This window comes from Camarhynchus parvulus, chromosome 5, assembly GCF_901933205.1.
Source record: "Camarhynchus parvulus chromosome 5, STF_HiC, whole genome shotgun sequence".
Taxonomy (NCBI): Eukaryota; Metazoa; Chordata; class Aves; order Passeriformes; family Thraupidae; genus Camarhynchus; species Camarhynchus parvulus.
In genome coordinates, this window is record NC_044575.1 from 18,797,528 (window position 1) to 18,812,724 (window position 15,197).

Genomic DNA, 15,197 nt, shown 5'->3' on the forward strand with positions numbered 1-15,197 from the left:
CTGCACCACAAAAGCAGCAACGTGGCTCTCGTGTGGCAGCTAAACCTGAGCTCATGGCAGTTCTGGTCTGAACATGGATCCTCTTGTGAACTGCTTGGAGCTGCCTTCTGCCTTTCACTTCTCAATGTGATTTGCAACTTAATGTGAGCATAATTTTGGTTTCTCTGTCATGCCATTGAGAGCTGAACTATCAAGCTTTGTGTAAATTTAAAGAAAAGAACAGTCTTTTGGGTGAGAGTGAAATCCTTCAGGAAAGAAGTTGATCACACATGGAGCTGTGTTCAAACTACTGCTGCACAGCCTGTGGGCCAAGGCAAGTGTGGTGTGGCCGCTCACTGCTGGACCTGTGGGGAGCTGCTCACATCCAGTAACTGTTTGCTCAAGCGAAGCCAGCACATCTTTATTCAAAACCAAGCTGCTGTTTGGTTTGACCCAGTTTTTTAGCCTGCAGGGAAGATCTCTTGCTAATCACCAGTGTGTTGTGTGTGGGTCATTAAATGCCAATAGATGCTTATAATCTCACGTCATTGCTGGGCCTGGATTCCTCTGAACCAGTCTTCACCAAGTGACTTCACCCAGCTGGCAGGCTGTAGGATTTGGGCCCCAAAGGAGTTAAGGGGTTGCCAGCCTCCTGCTTGGGGTGTGCTTCTTCAGCATTTACCCTGTGAGGGAGGAAAAAGGGCAGACTCCTGTATTTTCCAAGATGTGGAAAAAAGGCAGACTCCTGCATTTCCAAATGTGGGTACCTGCCTTGCCACTGCCAGCTCTTCAGAATGAATGCTGCACAGCTTATCAGAGACTTTGGTTTCTGTACTCTTATAAAACTATTCCAGAGTCTGCTTTAGCATTATGAAAATTGGATTTGAGTCTGTAAGCTGAGAGCTGCCCAAGAGTATTGTGCAGGTGCTCAGGTAGTTTGGGTCAGATGAAGTTTCCCAGGCAGACAGAAAAACACCTTCTATGCCTCATTTTTCTGTCCCTAGCTTGAAGTGACACTGGAGCCACTTTGCTGTGCCAGCTGGCATCACTGCAGGAGATGACTCATGGGCACCTTTCTTTTATAATGTGTGGGCTTGTTGCAGGTCTTGTGGTCAGAGCAATGAGGATTTCTTGTACATGCTTCTTGGTTAGTTCTGTCTTCCTGGAAAACTTACACTGCCCTGCACCCAGACAGAGTGGCTGCAGGGCATGGCAATGTTTCATCTGTGTCTATTTTTCAATCACACCCTCTTTAACGTGATTTTTCTTTATACTGTCTGTCAGAATCTCTTTCAATGCCTGCAGGATTTATGATTTCTTGAAGAAACAAACCATTCCTGCTTCCCCTTCAGAAGGAGAAGTGATCTCTGACATTTCATTGTGTCTCCAGACAGCAAAGCATTGTAGTCCTGGGTAGGAGGCAGAGGAGGGAAAAATTTAAACATTCAATTAATCTGTTTCCTGTTGTCTTTTTCGCTTGCCCTTGGCTGTTGTGGTAGCTGTTGTGGGGGTTTTGGGTCGTTTCTTGTCTGCCTGCAGTTCCAGTTTTGAAGCCATAGTCATACCTGACAGAGTGAAGCATCTCTTTGAAGTTTTCTGTGGTTGCTGGTGGGCTGGCTCTCTGCTTAAAGGGAAATGTCTGCAGGATCTAGTCTGCTGGCTCTCTGCTCTCTGGCTGTGCCCTAAGCAGCACAACCCATGGGCAAGCAGAGTGAAAGTCTGTGTGGAAGTCTGCAGATGAGGAAAGCACTTCAGTACAGAGTCATAAGGCTCCTTTGAGTTGCAATTTTACATGTATTCCAGTTCCTCATGTATTCCAGTTCCTCATGTTGGGCCTTTGGTGACAGTGAGGATGAGCCTTCAAACCTGTTTTGAGTGACCATCTTCCATTACTGCTCCTTGAATCTAGACTGCTTCTGACCTCCTGAGAGGTATCCTGGAAAATCCTTTTGTCAGAAACTTGTGGTTTTAACCCTGAGTCTATTTACACCTGAGATTTTCAGGGATCACTCTAAAACTTGAAATAAACATTGCAAACCTTAAGCTAAAAAACTTAGAGGCTTTGGGCCCAGATGCTGAGGAGTGCCCAGCTCTGTAAGTCAAACCTATGAGCACAATTTGATCACAACTGTATTCCTGTTATGGGAATCCCAAGATTCATAGCTTAGTCTGCCTTGGTTTTAAATACCCACTTACATTTGGGGATGTTTGTTTGAATTAGAGTCATATAAGGGTTGGCCACACGTGGATTTCATTTGGGAACCTTCCCAAGTGCCTTTGGGAAGCAGTTGGGGTTCCTGACAGGTACCTGACTGCTGCTTGGTACTGAGTGGATGCTGGAGGGGACTCAGCTCTTCTGCATGCTCTCCCTGATTCATTTGCAGCATCGTGTTGGAGGATCAGCTGATGTTGGCTGTGACCTGCTGGTTCTCAGATTCAGCTGGTTTTGTGTGATCTCTCCCATGCTAGTTGAGCATGTTAACTGTGAGCTGTGCCATTGCACAATCCTGGGCTGTGGAGTTAAAGCCTCTGGTTCCAGAGGGGCTTCACTCTTTTCTTGGAATTGGTCTCATGTTTTGCACAGGAAAGGTCACAGCCTTGTGTCTCTGTTGGTTAAGGGGAAGTGTAGCTAGGTGATGTCCAGTTTTGGGCAGAAACTGCAGAAATGAAGTTCCTTGCCTGGGGAATTAGGGAGTACTTGGAAAATCCAACTTGCTTTTAATGTCCCTGTCACTAAAGCTCTTGCTCCAATCTGTTTTCATAGGCAAGGATCGCATTGATGTCCTGTCTGAAATCTGGGATCACTATTTTACAGAGACTCTTCCTACACTCCAGGCAATATTCTACCCAGTCCAGGTAATCCTAATTACAGTTCACTCAGGTGAAGCAAAGTGACTGCAATGCCTGCTAATGGCAGGTTATAACTTCTCTGCCAGCAGCATTGCTTGGCCAGCGGCTAAATACACGTCAAAACCTTTAAACTAAATCTTGGAGAAAGTAGAGTTTATCCAAGTATTAACTATAAGAAGGACTGCTAAAATCTACTGGACAAGCACGGTGTTTTGGGGAATTTACTGAATTTACTCCTAATTGTCTACTCTCTGTGCTTAGCTAAGCTTGCACACTGAAACTGTTGGACTGTGCCTTGTCTAGACTGAAGCTCTGGGCTATTTGTATTTATCATTCCTTGTTTTTTAAATAGCTGTGACTGTTGGTGCAGATGACAACACTGACAGCTTGTCTTAGAGGTATAAATCTGAAGACTAGCTCAGGAAAAAATGTGATTAACTCACCCTAATGGGTTTTGAAGGGCTTATATCCCATTTGTGCCTTTGGGAAATCCTCAGTTAGGTTTTTGAAGCTTCAGTAAGGGGCCGTGTAAGTCTATGGGTAGAGGAAGAATGAACACTTTATGTAAAACCTTTTACACTGTGTATTTTGAAGGCTGAGTATCCCATCAGAAATGTTGAGCTGTATAATTTTTTAATGTAGTTTTACTCAGAGTTTCTATATGAGCAGTCTAATTACCTCCCCAGCCTATTTTGACTTTTCTGCCATCAGAGAAAAAGAAAAATGTACCTCATGTGGAGAATGACATTCTTGGAAATGCTAGCCTCCTCCTCTTGACTTTTGCCTCTTCTGGAACACATTATTTCCAGAGCCTTTTAGAATTATTTTTCCTTTGTATTATTTGAAAGGCAGCAGGTAAAGCTCAAAGCTTGCCCTTTTCCTCTAATCCTATTAAAGCTGGCATTTCCTAAAAGAGAAAGGACTTCTGCAAAGACAGACACTAACCTTTCTACTGTGTTTATTTTTGTTCTTTCCTTGCTCCAGATGCTTGAAGGTAGGTGTTTGACAGGTAAAACTGTGCAACTATAATACCCTCCCCTTCTCTCCTTTTGTAGCTGACACTCAGTGAGGGAGTGACCTATTTAGGCAGGGGTTTGTCTGCACTGCAGCTACCTGTGTACTGTGGAAACAGTTGAGCTGACTGTGTCATACCCACTGATGCTAATAATTCTGCCACTTAACAGAAAAATCTACTGCCCTGCTATTAAATGTCTGTGATGAAAAATGGGACAGAAGTTACAACACTGTGGGTAAAGTTTTTGGAATTAACTTAGTGGTGAAAGGATGACTATGGCATGTTGAGATTCTTTGAAAGCATAATTGTTTAGCTGTATTTGTCTTGTTGCAATATCTGAGTCACTCAAAATATATCAGCAAAGCTGTAAAGCTTGGGAAGTATTGCCACTTTCTGGATGAGGAACTGAAAGGTAAACAGGAAGGATACAAAAAGCTTTGTATGCACCTAAGTACTACACTGTATGTATGTATGGATTAACTCGGAGTGAGCTGCTTTAGGCTACCACAGAGAGAGTTGCTGGTGCAGCAAGAAATAGAAATTGCTCTTATGCCAGGCCAGCGTCCTAATAACAAGATTGGGCTTTTCCTAGAAATAGGGAACTGTATGTAACCACTTATGTGGTGTGTCACATGTGAGGAGAGCTCATCCAGCGCTGCAGTTCTCTGTACATTGCTCTGGTAGATGGGAAAGTCAATTTGTTCTCGATTCCCTATCCTTTCCTGCAAATACCAGCAGGATTTTTTTACTTGTGCTCTTCTGTGATCCCAGCAATTACCCATTTAGAATGAAACTGAGTCAGCCACACGTGTGACTGTATGTTACCAAAGGTAGCAGCTCACACCAGCCTCATGTGGCTACTGTCTCAGCTAAGTGTAACCCCAAGGCTCATAGCTCTTGCAGAAATATGACCTTTAAGCAGCCAAGTTGGTTAAATTGCTGTACAGAGGGAAACTATGTAAACAGGTCACTCACTGGCTTTGGTAGAGTTGCAGCTGTTGATGTGACTATTGGTGTGGAAAAAGAATAGCAAATCTTGTTTTGCTTGGCACAGAAACATATTTGCATTTTGAAATGGGGTATGAAGTTAATGGGACTAAACTGCATAATATAAATAAAAAGTTTGCAGCTGCTGAGATATAGTTTCAAGATAGGTACTGGTCTTTCCCTACACAGTGACGGTTTAAAACAGCAAACTGTTTTTTTTTATGGCCAAGCTCCCCTCCATACTATTGGTTTTAATTCATATTTGCATATTGATAATGCTGTTAATTATGACCTGCAACCTGTTATGAATTAATGATTACCTGCTGTTAATTTCTTCTAGCTAAATATTTGCTATCTTATGAGTGCTAAATATTTGCTTTGTTATGTTATGAGTGTGTTATGGAGATCATAAAATGATTCCCAAGCAGACCATGGGACAGAGATTAACATACTGAGAAGAACAAAGCAAACTTTTCAGGCTGGAAAGTGCTAGGCAGAGCTGGGAGAAAAATTTCTGCTACTGAGTTGCACTGGGGCAAGAGAAAGTCATGCAGATATTAACATAGCAGAGGGAAGGTGGTAACACCAGAATGCCAAATGGAGTTAGACTGTGTTTAAAAATGCTGAGAAATATTATATCATCTGTTATGCCTGCTCACTTGTGTTGTTGATGTAAAATAGGAATGCCTTGCAGAGGATATTAAAGCTGTTGCTTTTTAAAATTATGTTTGGTTCAAGCAGTCTTGCTAGCTTTGCTCCAGCCTAAATTCTAAAATGTGTAATGGACTAACTTGCAGCTTTTTGTCATATCAGCAAGTGCAGATGTTGAGCAAAAAGAGGGCACAGTACAGGTCAGAGGTAGGTTTAGTTAAGAAATATTCTGAAACAACTTCGTTCCCTACCAAACCTTCTCTGCTTTTTCATCTCCAAGTGCCAGAAGCACAAGCTACATCCAGCCTGGGCTTTTTTGTGCATAAATTGGATGTCAAGTGGGTTTTATGAATACATACATAATCAGTCATTTGGTGAACTACAGGCCCATTTCTGGCTTCACTCCAAACCCAGTGGTGCCACAGCTGAGGCGATGCCCACTTCAGAATTTGTGAGACTGAGAGGGAAGAAATTAAAGAGTATCATGAATCCTCAACATGAATGACTGGGGGTGTTCTGCCACAGCAGCAGTGGGCCCAATAAACCCTCCTGTCTGTGTGCCCATGTGCTGGTATGATGCTCACACATCCCTTTATCTACGCTTGGATTTTGCCTTTGTTTTTTTAGGGTCAGGAGTTGACCATCCGTCAGATTGCTCTTCTTGGCTTCAGAGACTTGGTCTTGCTAAAAGTAAAGTTGGAAGAAATCCTTCCCCTGGTCCAAACAAAGGTTCCAGCTTCCATTGTCCAGATGCTGTTAATTCTGCAGGTGGGGAACCTCTGCTCTTCTTTGTCTGGCTCACTTGGGTATCTTGACCTCATTGAAATCATACAAACACTGGAGGAAAAGTGGGGAGAGTGGAGGGTGTGGTGAAGGGGATGTGATATGTGCTTATTTGGGAGTGGTCAGTGTTAAAATGAGAGCTGAATTTGGATGCCCTGGGCTTTCCTGGGAAAGGCAAAGATGTTGCCTTGAAAGAGAAGGGATTTTTTATTTTTTTTGGTATCTCTCCTCCCCATCTAGGAACAGTGTCAGGACTCTTTTTTCCACACAAATTTTCATCTTCTAGTTTGTCTGAATGCCTCTTTGTGCCCTAATTTTCCTGATTTCTCAGCTTTGCAAGGACAGGGCAAGTCTCCATCGCAGCAGATAATGGAATTTGAATGGACTGTGGCTCTGGCTGCTTGACACCAGCACCGAGGCTGGTTGGGATGCTGAGTAGTGCCCATTAGAGGAGAAATACCTTTTGGCAGCAGGCAAAATGAGAGGCCATCTTTCAAAGGCCTCTCCCAAGAGATCTAGAGCATCTGTGGTAACTATCCTCTTTATCCAGGTCTCAACAGAATACTTTCCAAGCACGCCAAATACAGCCGCTTTTGGTTTTTTCTGATATTGCCCAGCCTGACAGTCCTGAAAAATGCCATCTTACATGTTAGAGTGGATAGAATCATAGAATGGTTTGGGTTGGAGGGGATCCTAAAGATCATCTAGTTCCAGCCTCCCTGCCATGGGCAGGGACACCTTCCACTAGACCAGGCTGTTCAGAGTTCCATCCAGCCTTCCTCTGAACCATGTGCAGGACCTTTCGTTTGACCTTGTCGATGATCATGAGGTTTGCACAGGCCCATATCTCAAGCCTTTCAAAGTCCCTCTGTGCCATCCCTTCCCTCCAACATACCACACAGCCTAGTGACTTTTATTTCTTTTCCAACATAATGGGTGTCTGAGAATTAAACTTTATGAAGCACAACCAAAAGTGCAAAGTGGCTAAGCTGGTAGTTCTGTATGAACTCTCACTGTTCTGATGTTCCAGTGACCCAGACTGGAGCAGGTGATACTAAAGTGCTACCTCAATTTCCCTGAATGTTTTTTAGTACAAGACTCTTGAGAGCAAAGAGAATCTCAAAGCAACGCATTTGAGGAAAAAAGCTTATTGAGGCTTTGCAGGAAGTTAAGCCTGAACGGTTTCTGAAATTGCTGTTAAATTGGTTGGTGTTATCTACCATCTTCACAGCTGTAAGCTGAACCACAGAGGGTGCTTTGCCTGCAGTCCTGCCTAGGGAAAGAGCAGTGCTTTGCCCAAGGTGTGTTAAGGCTTTTCTACAAAGTGATGTTTTCTGGTAGAACCACCCTGGCATAATGTCACTGCTGCAGTGCACTGTGCACATCCTCGGTGTGAGCACATTTCGTACCTTCTGTCACTTGCTCAGAAAAAAGAACTGTCTGCTCAATGGCCATAGGGTGTGCTGTAACTTCAACAAGGAGATTGACCTGAAAGGCACCCAAACCTCCGTCAGCTCCAAAAGCTTTACTAACACAGTTGGGATATTCCAGTACAGAGCAAAGTGACAGACCCCAGGCTTTGTTCCAAAATCTTTTAAAGGTAATTTGACCTTTTGTGTTTGATTTTCAGAGTGTCCATGAGCCTACTGGCCCTACTGAGGGCTATCTACAGCTGGAAGAACTGGTCAAGCAGGTGGTATCACCATTCTTAGGTTTATGTGAGGATCACAGCTCCTCTGGTAGCACCTGCTTGCTTGGTAAGAGATGCACATTGTACTGGGGCTATTATTGGGGTACACAGGTTGGGTGGTGGGAGGCATTTGTACTGGAAAAGGAAACAGTGCGTGACTCCCTGAGAGACAGAAAACAAAGGCTAAAACACCCTTGGAAAGGCCCTGATTAATGTTTCTGTATACAAGTTTTTGTGACAGGCTTTTTCTTGTCCATGACCTAGTGAACTATTAGTACCCCATCACTGCACACAGACCCCCACAAAGTCTCCCCTCTCTCTGGACATGGACTGGATTTTAAAAACCCTTTGTCCATGCTTGGTGTACTGCTTTCACCATAGTGAGAGCAGTACCTGGTCCTTTGCTGCCTGCTTGCTAGCCTGCTTTACCTGCTGCATCAATCAGCTTTTGCAGACAGCAGAACTGTTGCATATTAATTCTAAGGGATGACAGGGGTTTTGCATGAAGTCTTCCTTCCATCTGAGGATTCTGTTTAAAAAAAACCCCAAATTAAAATTCTGTGTTTAAAGTATGGATAAACATGTCCAGGTGAGAGAATGGGCACTTCACGTAAGGAAGAGCATGATTATTCTGGGAAACTTCTTCACATGATGCAGGAGCTCTGCTTACACATGTGGCCAGGCAGAAGAGATTGGCTAGCAAATGGGCATAGTGTTACTGATTTGATGGTCAAGAAATTTAAATACAACAAGTGAAGAAAGCTCTGGTCTCCCTCTGTTTTTACTACCTTTAGCCTTTGCTTAGATGCAACATTGTAGCAAGCTGGAGACCCACAACCTGCCCTGTAGTACACTTCGCAGCATATGGGCAAAGATGGTCTTGTGGTAGGAGAACTTAGTGGAACTCAGATAGTCTGTGCCTGTGATAAACCCATGGCATTGCTTTAGGAAAACTGTGGCTCAAGATTTTTGTTCTTGTGGTTGCTGGGCAATCAGATATCTTCTGTACAAGTGAGCATGGTTGTACAGTTCAGCATGGATTTGCAGATCTGATCCTAGACCAAAATCCCCTGTAAAAGTTGGACTTTGACAGATTTGATTGCTTTGCTGTTTATGGACAAGTGCATGCTCTGGGATAGATTGAAAGGTAGCTGCCTGACCTGTGCTGAAGTTTCTAGCCATCCTGGATTTCTGCCAGCTGAACAAAGCATTTGTGCCATTAAAAAAAAAAAAAAGAAAACCTACACAAGCTGGCCTTGTAAAGCTTATATGCCTTAAAATAATTGAACTTACTTTGATATTTAGCTGTCATTTATTTGTGTATATTTCCAAGGTGGCCTTTTACCCTTGCTCCACCCTTTGCTGATCATGAGGAAAGAAGGAATTTCTGTTTGCAGTACAAGACAGGGACTGCAAAACTGCAGTTTTCTACAAATAATCTCGGTATTTTCACAGTGCTGATATGGAGGGGACTTCTATTCCTTAACTTTCATTTGTAATCAGGCTTCTTTCTCTTCCTTCTCCCTCTCTCAGTCATCATTTTGCTTTCTCAGAACCAGTTTCTTCTCTCACTGGGCAGCCTGTAATGATGGTGAAGCCCAGTAGGTTCCCTGTAGTTGCTTTTGGGAGGGGTGCTGTTGGGCTTTGGGTGTGCTTGCAGGCCAGACTGCCCTCTGGACTGGAGCCTTCAGGGTAAATGAGTGTTGGGAAATGTGACTGAAGGTGTCTGCTCCCAGCTGCGAGTATACATGAGGCTTCAGCCTGCAAGGCTGATGTATCTTAGGCTGATTTAAAGCAGAGAGGTGTGAAAGGGACAGGACCCCTCACAGAGGGGAATTGTAGATGGCAGCATTTCCATCTGGTCTGTTAACTTTTTGCCTTTTGCTTTGCCTGTGTGAATTAGCCATAACCTGCATGGTAAGGATGGAGTATGCCAAAGGGATCCAGCTGGCTAAGAAACAGGGTTTGTATTGAGGATAGGAGAGAAGATAAAACAGCCACACATCACTGCTGATCTGAGGTTGCTTGCAAAAAAGTCCCAGAAAAACTCCTCCCAGTTTATATTCCTGGTCATAAGGCACCAAAATAAAAATAAAATTTCTAGTTAAGCTATGCAGAACAACTCCCTTAAGAGACTGTCTTTTGTGGCCAAGAAAGCAAAGGGGGAAAGTAAAGCAATAAATGCATGTTCAGAGTTTAGACTAATTTCTCCTAATTTTTTTTCTCAAAAGAGTCATATCCTAATGCCCTTTAACACTACAGCTTGCTGTGGCTTGAGCTGCAGATGAAACCTAAAGAGTATGTTTGCTGTAACGAGCCTCAGAAGTGATTTTTGCATACTCTCAAGTGTGAATGAACCATTTTGAATGGATGTATTACTGGCAGTAACAGGGTGAAGGCTGCTCACCTGTTCCTCCCTGCAGCAAATAGTTTGTTTTCTGCTTTTCTTCCTGATACAAGCTTCCAAAACTCTTATAACCTTCAGTGATGAGTGCTTTGTTTTGCATTTTGCTACTCTTATCTTCTGCAGTCTTGGTTGGAAGCCTTTTATATGGTTTAAAGGCTTCTGACTATGAAATGAGACCCTCCACTTCAGTGAAGTTTGTGAGAAGCACAGGGACACATAGGGAATGGCTCCGTCAGCTGCTGCAGGGATAGACCCCCAGGAGGTGCCCAAAACCACCTGGAACATTGCAGAAGGTGGAAGCCAGCAGGGAAACAGTAACAGTGTCTGATTCAACCTGCTGGGGTGGGATTACAGTGAGCCCAGGCAAAACTCTGACCCCTGCCTTCTTTCAGGCTTTCAGTGTTCGAATTGACATGTGCTTCATGGTACTGCTCGGGGGACTGTGCCTTGGGTCTGTGCTTTAGACCTGGCAATTTTCCTCAATGTTTTTTGCTGAGCAGATTGTACAGCCCACAGCCACCCATTCTGTGCCACTGCCTCTCCTCCTCAGCACAAATCCTGCCTTTCCCTTGTGCCCCTCTTCCCCAGCTGTTGTGGACTGTTCCTGTGCACTCTTAGGTGTTTTCTGTGTCCAGCCTCCAAACCAGATGTGTTGCAAAGTGGATGAAATGTCCTTTTCTGGCATGATTTTTAAAAAATATGGTGGGATAATGCCAACAGAATGGCCTGTTCCTAGGCAGATGTAGAGACAGTGAACGTAAGCATCAGGAATTTCACATTGACAACAGCTAATGGCACTTCCTGAGAGAAGTTTTTCAGAGACAGGGATAGCAATTCAAATCTCCACTGAATTTTTTTTTTTTGGAGACTTGTGCCACTTTAATGTCACTTATTTTAGTGAACCTGAGGCTACCTGCTTGGTCTTCACCCCTTGATAAAAGAGAAGACTCTGAGGATGCTAAAAAGGGTCCCTTGGCTGCACTGGTGACATTTTGGCTCACTTCTCTCGCAGGCAGCAGCCCCTGCAGCAGGATGGGAAGTCTCTCCTCTCTGTGGCAGAGGCAGATTTCCTTTCCCAACACCTAGCAGTGTGAACTAGTGAGCTTCTGACTGCTTTGCAGCAGTAATGAAGGGGGGCACTCTGTAACTGCACACTGAATTCTCTCTGTTCCCCGAGGCCAGCCCAGCAGTGTGGGCAGCTCTCTGCATGCTGTTGACCGTTCCTGCTGCCTCCTTCCCTTCCAGAGAGAAGGTACTCCAGATCCTGCCCTAAGGCCCTGACCCCGCTGACGGAGCAGGAGGGCGAGGCTTACCTGGAGAAGTGTGGGAGCATCCGTCGGCACACGGTGGCCAACGCTCACTCGGACCTCCAGCTGCTGGCCATGGCCTCCATGATGCACACGGGGATGGTGGTGGAGGAGCAGGACACTCCTGACAAGTGCCTGCTGCTGCAGCCCAGCTGCTTTGGGCACCGGCAGTGCTCCAGCGAGCCCAGCATCGCCGACGGCCCCGAGGCAGCCGCGCCTGCAGCCGGCAGGCAGGACCCTGCCGAGCTCAGCTGCACCTCTGTCTGCTAGGAGGAGGCTGCCTGAGGAGTGGAGAACTGCGTGCACCAAGCTGGACAAAGGGCTGTGTCATCCCTGCTGGGGAAAAAAGAGAAAAATAGGAATTTTGCTCATGTCATTGAAATGGGCTCGAGGGTTGAGAATGGTATCTAGATAGGTTCTTTTACCAGCCTGGGGTCATTGCTGCTGGAGGTACCAGGCTGCTCCCAAGTGACCACTGAGGGCGGCAAAGGTTTTGCTGTTGAACAGCACAGTCTGCCTTCTGTAAGCTTTCTCTCTCTGTTAGCATAAACTTTTTTGTGTCAGGTTTCCTCCTTTTTCTTTAGTATGATACAAATTGAGTTCTTTCTGCTTTTCTCCATCTTTCCCAATTGTGCTTGTTTGTTCTTTGTCCCTGCAGTGGAGGCCTCTGTGCTCAGTGTTCTTTGCTTCTGGTGCTTTGTGGTGAATGCTGAGCACTTAATTTCTCTTTTAAAGTTGAACTCAGGGTTGAAACCATTTGCATCCTGCAGAAATATCTGCTGAGGTGACTTGTGAGAGAAGATCCTTCATTTTGCTTCCCATGGGCATGGATGAAAAGTCCAAATCAGAATTGATCAGACTTACTTTTTTTTTCCCAGGCCTGAAGAGAACTGAGTATATGTGGAATCTGAGCTGAGTACTTCATATGTAGTTTATTTGGTTCCAGTCATATCCTGGGGGTTCTGGTATAAATTGGGTGCAAAGGATGGCTGCGGTGTGTAAATTGGGTGCAAAATATACTGAGCATCCTGGCATTTGACATCAATTTGCTCTCAAAATTTCAGTGGTGGTAGGGCTATGATGAAGGAGAAAATCAAATGGGTAGGAGATGTAAAGGTGCTTCTCAGCACTGGGCCATTGTGACTGCAGATCAGGAGGTGATGATCAGTATTTCATCCTGGGCCTACCCTGGTACTTGTAGCACTTGTGGATTTCATGAGACTGAGGATAATCAGCGGGGTGTGGAAAGGAGTCCTCACTCAGTGTATTCATGAAGTGCTCCTGACCTCCAGTGGTATCTGACTCAGTGCAGTATTGCTTTTAAGATAAAGTGAGGGCTCTTTGCAGTCTTTGGTTTTGTTTTTATTGTGAAGATTGGGAGGTGTCTGTGTCAGGCACTGCAGTCTGCAGTGTCTGCTTTGCAGCATCACTTGGTACCCCAGTGCTGCTTCTGTGGGGACAGAGCCAATCTGTTTGAGCTGTCCCTGGGATACTGTGCTGATGTCTTGCTAAGCAGATTTGCAAGTGTTATTATAGGCTTAGAGATGAACTGCAGTGCTGCCTTAAATGTCAAATCCCATTGAAAATATGGATACAACAAAACTACCACTTGAATCTACTCCAAGTGGTACTTGGTAAATAAGTGTGTCTTGACAGGGAAACAGAAAGTTAGGATGAGCCTTTGGGATGTTTTTTTTTGCATGCTATGACATTAACTGCAGAATTTTCCATGCTTCTGTTAGGCATTAAACATCTGCTCCACTGGCTGCACTGGAGCACAGCTCTGACCTGCCAGGATTTGGCATTAGTAGCACATGGAGAGCTGGTTATTATATGGCAACAAAGCATCAGAAATACCAGCTATGAGCACAAGCCAGGCTGCCTTGGTAAATGAGTGTTGCTTTGTCAGCTGTGCTTTGCAGTGTTGAGACAGGTACTTGGAAGAGCCTCCTTTTCCGTCTGTCACTGGAGCTCTTGGCCTTTGGGAAAAGGTCCAGTGATTGGATGGATCAGCAGCTGTGCTTTCCGTGTCAGGAGAAGAGGTTCAGTGGTGCTGCCTGCCTCCTCTTCCTCAGAGCACCCACAGTCCAGCAGAGGCCAGGAAGATGTGCCTTTAAGCAGCATTCCCTTCCGGTGGATTGTAGGATAAATTGCTCTCCTGTCCATAAATTGGACTGACCAGGCCAACTTACTGCCATCTGCCCCAGGGCAGCCATGGGTTGTGGTGGAGCTGCAGAACCTCTGTGGTGGCAGCCGCACCATGCTGGTCTCGCCTTGGCACAGTCCCTCCAGCATGGGGCAGATGATGGTGTCCTGCTCACAGTTAATTTCTTCAGCCCTTGCTGTGACTGAGTCTTCTCTTAGTCACACCGAGGTGTGTGGGGAAGTGGTCACCCTGCAGCATTTCAGTTCACTCTCATGAATGCCTTTCTTCTTTCTGTTTCTCTTGTAACCCATTTGGCTTCTGTAAATACCCAAACCATTTCGATCAGAGAGCAGCACCCTCTTTTATGGTGAAAACTAGAACAATGTATTTATTTCCTGACATATTCTTGGATCATCTCTAGGGCTAATAGGAATTAGTCCTGGTTTTAACTTGAATTTCTTTTGTTTTACACGTATGTATGATTTTAATTATTTTGGTTTTGTATCTGTTACTTTGCAAAAATTTGCACCAAGCCCTCTGAATCATGCACTTGCCCCATTGTTTTGTTTTTATGGAGAATTAAAGCTGGTGGCTTTACTTTGTGAACTGAAGTAAACACAACCTGTTCTGTAAACCACACTGAGTGTATGGTCATGACCACCACATTTACAGCCATGTGAGGTTGCACAAGCCTCTGCAAGTGCTTTTCTTTTCCAGGCTGGGTGAACCTGAAGGTGGCTGGAAAGCTGTGCCATGGTGGCAGGGTGAGGCTGGCCTGGAAGGGCCCTGGGAGCAGCTCTGAGGAGCGGTGCTGAGCAGATGCTCTTTGCTGAGGAAACTTCCAGTCCTCTGGAAGCAAAGACCCTGTCCCCATGCCAGAGCTGCAGCATGAGAAACACTTGCATTTTGGATAGGGGGTTCTGGTTTTGGGTTGCACTGTGGTTGCTGACCATGTCACATGGCTGTGATGGGGCCACAGGGTGGTTCTTTTCTACCCTCGTGGTCACCAACCTGAGAAAACCTCCTGGAGGAGCTGTCAGAATGGGAAGAAGGAATTTCTCTCACCACCTCCTGAAGTCTGTTACCTTCTACTTCAATAATGACCTAGACTGAGCCACTTCTCATCACACTGAATCTGTCTTCCCTTTTTATTCTGTCTCCTTCTTAAGGTAAGTGATTTATTCTGTGTCCATGCAATTCTGTCATAAACTTGTTGATGGGGCTATTCTTATTACCACTGGCCTTGTTCCTGATATTCCCCATAGCCAAGCACATGTTTTTATTGCCAGGAAGCAGAGCTGTTTCTGGTCCTAGCCACGTGGACAGCAACTTGGTTTATTTTTTATTTTTTTATCAATCAGAGAACTTGCAGTATATCTTGC

The 15,197-nt window shown here is 44.9% G+C and overlaps 1 protein-coding gene across 2 annotated transcripts in view; it reads left to right on the plus strand.

The window, feature by feature from the left end:
* PRR5L (proline rich 5 like) overlaps nt 1-14,452 on the plus strand; it is a 41,145-nt gene extending 26,693 nt beyond the window's left edge. For both annotated transcript variants that reach the window (XM_030950143.1, XM_030950144.1), the window contains 4 exons: nt 2,744-2,835; nt 6,110-6,250; nt 7,896-8,022; nt 11,608-14,452. In XM_030950143.1, the coding sequence (XP_030806003.1) occupies nt 2,744-2,835; nt 6,110-6,250; nt 7,896-8,022; nt 11,608-11,939 (692 nt within the window). In that variant the 3' untranslated portion in view covers nt 11,940-14,452. The remainder of the gene's footprint in view (nt 1-2,743; nt 2,836-6,109; nt 6,251-7,895; nt 8,023-11,607) is intronic.
* The last annotated feature ends 745 nt before the right edge of the window (nt 14,453-15,197 follow it).